Source organism: Eubalaena glacialis, chromosome 10 (genome assembly GCF_028564815.1).
Source record: "Eubalaena glacialis isolate mEubGla1 chromosome 10, mEubGla1.1.hap2.+ XY, whole genome shotgun sequence".
NCBI classification, from domain to species: domain Eukaryota; kingdom Metazoa; phylum Chordata; class Mammalia; order Artiodactyla; family Balaenidae; genus Eubalaena; species Eubalaena glacialis.
This window is the reverse complement of record NC_083725.1, coordinates 73,645,139-73,651,101: the sequence shown is the minus strand read 5'-3', so window position 1 is coordinate 73,651,101 and position 5,963 is coordinate 73,645,139. Positions and strand designations below refer to the sequence as shown.

Genomic DNA, 5,963 nt, shown 5'->3' with positions numbered 1-5,963 from the left:
CTGCTGTATAGCACAGGGAACTCAGCTTGGTGCTCTGTGACGACCTTGTGGTTCTTATTGCAAGATGCCCTCAGCAATAACCATCAGGAAACTTTGAAAGAGACAAGGCTTGTTACTTACAAGTCCTGGAAATCAGGTAGCACGCCTGGGGTCGCACAGGGTCATGGAATGGAGTGAGAGAGAGAGAGATCTTAGGGTTCTGCTTTTATTGGAGTAGAGAATGGGAGCCTAGGGTTTAATGGGCTCACTCTTTATTGGTGACTTTGAAACATAAGAGCAGGAATTTAAAGCAAGTGAAGAGAAAATACAAGTAGTCCAAATGGTCAGTTATCTAAGGAGCTTGGGGGTGGGGATCAGCCTGGTTCTTTAGTTGTGTGGCTGGCTATGTTTATTCAAAGTATCTGAAGTGGCTGCCTCAGTCCCTAAAGCTTAAATCTGACACTTGCCTTACCAAAACAAACAACAAACAAAAGCAACTGTCAGGGCTTATGCTACACACCTAGAATAAGGCAGTGACAGAAGTGGTAGCAATAAACACATTCTTGAGAGATATTACAAAGAAGGATGGCATGCATCTTCCATGCCTGCATTAGCCTAAGCATCTTAATCTGTAATTTTATGCCCTGGAAATACCAACCAGCTTGCTGAAAGAAAGCTCCACTGTGCCTCAGCCCCCTCCGCACCACCACTCCCCAGTAGTTTTTCCTACTACTCAAAGGCTTGTCTGCAAAGGTTCAAAGACAAACCTTTGCAAACAAACCTTTGAGTAGTAGGAAAAACTTAAGGGAACTCTCAAAGGCTAAGCCTTCAGAGTTCCTTCTTTGTTATCTGGATCTAATCTCCTGGTGGCAATACTGTGGAATTATTTTGGTCTGGCTTACATTAGGTGGGAATGAAACTTTTCTAGATCCCAGCATTACTATTTCCAAAGATAATGATAACCCTGTATAAGAGAGACCAAGTCTTCCATAGAAAGTAACCTGGCCTGTCAACACCACCATCAACTGCATTTCCAATTGAGTTCATGATACCTTCTGAGATGTTAATTTACAAGGTGATATTTTTTTAAATGTATAATTTAACAGAAGAAAAAGAAAGCACCCTCTAATCAGACTCCCTAAATAATGAACAGAGGAGAGGAAAAAGTGAAACTATGTTTCTCCAGGTATCCTCATCCTGAAATATACACACTTAATTTGAACCCAGCAGATTTTTGTGAAAATGCTATACTTTGTGACTCTAGAAGATTATAAATTAAAGTTAGCATTAATCGACATTCAGGTATTTTATATTTAAGATAGTTCTTCACATAAAATAAGACTAATGGACAACATAAACGCCCATCACATATGTTCCTGAAATTATTGTTTTGTAGTTTCTGGATTCACATTGTATTCATTTCAAAATGACTGATGTATTCTAGCTATCAATTTTCTCATGGCCTCTTTCACCTCTTTGTTCCTCAGACTGTAGATCAGAGGGTTCAACATGAGGATCACCACTGTGTAGAAGACAGACACCACTTTAATATGTTCAGGTGAGTGGCTCAACTTCGGTATGATGTAAACAAATGTGACTGTCCCATAAAACAAAGTAACTACAGTGAGGTGGGAAGTGCAAGTAGGGAAGGACTTGTGCCTTCCCTCTGTAGAGTGCATCTTCAGAATTGAGTGGAGGATGTACAGATATGAAACTATTTTGGTAAACAGTGTGATTACAATGATTGACCCAGCTGAGATGGCAGAAGATATTTCAGCAACATAAACATGGGTATAAGAAAGCTTCACTAGTGGTGGCAGGTCACAGAAGAAATGGTTGATTTTATTTGGTCCACAGAAAGTCAGACTCAATAAACATCCGATAAATGATGAAGCATTCACATATCCTCCCAGATAGGAAGCAATCAGTAAGATGATGCAGACCCTGGGAGACATGTGTGTAGAGTAGAGAAGTGGGAAGCAGATGGCCACATAACGATCATAGGCCATGGCAGCCAACAGGAAGCACTCAGCTGTTCCAAAGATAACATCAGAGCCAAGCTGAGCTATGCAGCCAGTGACAGGGATAGTAGTTCTTTCTTTTAGGAAACTCACAATCATAATAGGTGCGACTGATGAGGAGTACCCAAGGTCTACAGAGACCAAATGGCTGAGGAAAAGATACATTGGGGTGTGAAGCTGAGGGCTTCTTTGGATTAACATGATTATGCTGATATTGCCCAACATGGTAGCAACATAGATTCCTAGAAAAACCACAAAGAAGATGGAACAAAGTATAGGATTCTCTGTTAACCCCAAAATAATGAATTCTGTCACCATTGTGTGGTTTCCAAGCTCCATCTTATTTGGAATGATGCCTGTTGAAATAAAAACCAGTGGATATTAAAATGAATTGAATGATCTCATAATTAATATATTTACTTTACCAGCCAACCTATCAGAAAATCAAAACATCGACCTCACTTTTGTCTAATGCTTTCACTTTACAAAATGTTTCCAAATGTATTTACATTATGCTTGATTTGAGAATATTAATGTCCATTACCTTAAGGCCAAAGATACTCACAAAGGGACCAATGACTCAGATCAGAACACAGCACTCACGTTTGTATCATTTGATCAATTCAGGTTGTTGAATGAACACTTACAGCAATTGTATTATTAATTGTACTTTAGGTACTGTATAGACCTAACAAAAGAATACATTTCATAGTCATCCATGAGTAAGGTATATATTAGAATATGTTGACAAAATGCCTACATGTGTATATTATACCAGCCACATCAGAGCAAAAGAGTAATACACAAATGTAAAAAATATCAAGAAGTCTTTTCACCTAACAAAAAATTAATGAGTAGGTTTAATCATAAAAATACAAAAATTAAAATTAAATCAGATTTTCATTTTAAGCCATACTGTGTACATGAAATATCTGAAAATGTTTTCAACAGAATACTTGGGTAAACTGTTAAATAAAATTTTTAAATGTTCAGAATACAAAAGTGAGCTTTCATGTGATAAAGGAAATCTCCACTAATGAAAAATGATGTGAGAGTTGATAATCAGCAAAATAAGCTGAACCAGAAATGCAGCTGTCTAGACACATTTGCCAATTTCCACAAGTAAGGACCTGGTGCTTTAATAGCTGTGCAGGCATTGGAAATAAGGGTTTGGTGGGACTGTGCAAGTTGGAGAGTTTAAACTGAGACCTTCATGCCCTTCCCCACATTTCTACTCATAATTCAAGAGTCCTTTCCTTCAGCCTCAGTGTTATGATAGTCTTTGAAATATCCTCTTACTAGTCAAGGGAGATGAGGAGAATTTTCTGTCTCTGCTTAGTCCCTTGGAGAAATAAAACTACAACAACAACAATCTTGTATCTTCAGAAGTAATTGTAATTGGTTTATCCTGATACAGGTTTGGGATTTGACTTTACATTCTTTGTTTAGTGTAAAACCCCAAACTGAATTATCATAAAGTAGTCATACATGGGCAGTAATGTACAACAGATTACTGTAATTCATTAAAGATGTGTTATATCAAAGGTGTATCTGTGGTAGATAAAAGATGAATGCAAATTTTGTTCTACTACTCCCATTGAGGAAGGAGTCTAATTCTCTATCAATTAAATTTAATCAGGAATTAGTAACTTGTTTGACAGGTTGAAGTTCTGGGACTTCTGAAGCTAGGTCACAAGAAGCCTCGCAGTTTCCTTTTAGGATTCTTGGAATGTTCATCCTTGGAACCATCCCTCGGGGAACCCAGCTGCCATGTTGTGAGAAGCCTAAGTCACCCACGTGGAGTAACAATGTGTAGTTGTTCCAGTTGACAGTTACAGCTGCCCTTCCAGCAGATGGCTAACATCAACAACTAGCCAGTCCAGTCCAGGCATGTGAATGAAGACCCCATCTGGGAATTGGATCTTGTAGCCTCAGCTGTCCCAAGTGATGCCACATGAATCATAGCTAAACCACCTAGATGAACCCTTCCCAATACCTGACCCATAAAATGGTGAGGAAAAATAAAATGGTTCCTGTAAACCATCTTTTGGTGTAGTTTATCAGCAATAGATAACCAAACATTGCCTAAAAGAGCAAAATGCCAATACTATCTGAAGAGACATATCTTCATCCAAGTCCCAAAGGATCCCACACTGATAAAGCTGCACCAGAGATAAATGAATAATTCAAAATTACCCCACACAAGAAGAAATGAGCCACCATGAATAAGAGTTAGCACAAATAAATAAAAAATTATACCCTAAGATTTCAGATAATAGAATTATCTAAAACAGAATACAAAATAATGACCTTAAATGTTTAAAGAAATAAAATACATTATTAAAAATCAGAGAAAGATTCAAGATACTATATGAGAAAGCAAATTTTATAAAAGAATAAAAAAGAACTACTAGAAATGAAAAATATTGTCATTTAATTAAAACTCAGTAAATAGTTTAAATAGATTAGACACAGCTTAAAAGAAGATATGTAACCTAGAAATAGATGTTAAGGTATTGTTGAGAAACAGAGAGACCAAAAATAAAATTGAATAAATAAAAGAGAAATTACTTGAGAAGATAGAATGAGAGGGCTCATTTTTACATTCAGTGGGAGTTCCAGAAGAAAAACTTTGAAGGAATAAGAGAGAGGTAGTTTTTTATATAGACAATGACTGAAAATCATTTTTGATGATGATGAAAAATACGAATTCTCATATTTAGCAAGCACAACTACTGACAAGTAGAATAAATAAAAAGAAATGCTCACATAGTAAAACTAAAAAATAACAATGAAAAAATATTTAAATTAGCCAATGATAATAGATAGTAACCTATGAAATCATGAACATTGAGACTAACAGCAGACTCTTCATCAGTAACAATAGAAACCAGAAGACATTGACGTAATAACTTCAAAAGCATGAGAGAAAATAATGACCAGAACGATTAGCTAAAGCAGAACTACAATTGTCTGCAGACATTTTTTTTCCATCTGAAATTCAGTAACTAGAGGTAGCATGAAGAGAATAAATAGAAAGAAAAAATTGCAATATTTATCACAAACAGAACATCAATAAAAGAATTTTTGGGCTTCCCTGGTGGCGCAGTGGTTAAGAATCCGCCTGCCAATGCAGGGGACACGGGTTCGAGCCCTGGTCCCGGAAGATCCCACATGCCGCGGAGCAGCTGGGCCCGTGAGCCACAATTACTGAGCCTGCGCGTCTGGAGCCTGTGCTCCGCAACAAGACAGGCCGCGATAGTGAGAGGCCCGCGCGCTGCGATGAAGAGTGGCCCCCACTTGCCACAACTGGAGAAAGCCCTCGCACAGAAACGAAGACCCAACACAGCCATAAATAAATAAATAAATAAAATTAAAAAAAAAAAAAAAAAAAAAAGAATTTTCAAGTCAGTGAAGAAAGAAGGAAAATGAACCAGAAGGAAGGTCTTAATACACAGGAAGGAATGTGTAAATATACTGGCAAATATGTGAATAAGTATAATAAACATTGAGTACATAAAACAGTGATAATAATGATTAATTTGGATGTAATAATAATAATAAAACTAGACTTCTGGATTGCAGGACAGTATATAGGTGTTTAGAAATGATAAGTCCTTCCTAACAAGAATATAAAGCTGAATAAACTGAAAAACCAACAATTCTTCTTAATCCATAAGAGAAGTGACATCACAGGGCAAGCCACTGCCCCCAAAATTGGAGAGACAGACAGGCAGCTACAGAAGATCACAGCTTAGTGGAAAGGAATCCATGAGCAGGAATCTCCTCAGGAACCAGTACTGGGTTAGGAAACCCTCAAATGTAGTTGATTAATTGCTGGAGGCTCAACGTGGACAAGCTTGAGAAATAAAAACTCCAAGGGGGCTCAGTCATGTGGGGTACCTCACTTATGAGTTTTACCTCCAGGAGCTCTTACCATGTCCTCAGAGTGAATATCAGAGA

The 5,963-nt window shown here is 37.5% G+C and overlaps 1 protein-coding gene across 1 annotated transcript; it reads right to left on the bottom strand.

Annotated features, from left to right (window-relative positions):
- Window positions 1-1,400: 1,400 nt before the first annotated feature.
- Window positions 1,401-2,339, bottom strand: LOC133099355 (olfactory receptor 5P4-like). The gene has a single exon (XM_061202947.1). The coding sequence runs from the start codon at window positions 2,337-2,339 to the stop codon at window positions 1,401-1,403; it is 939 nt and encodes a 312-aa protein (XP_061058930.1).
- Between the last annotated feature and the right edge of the window lie 3,624 nt (window positions 2,340-5,963).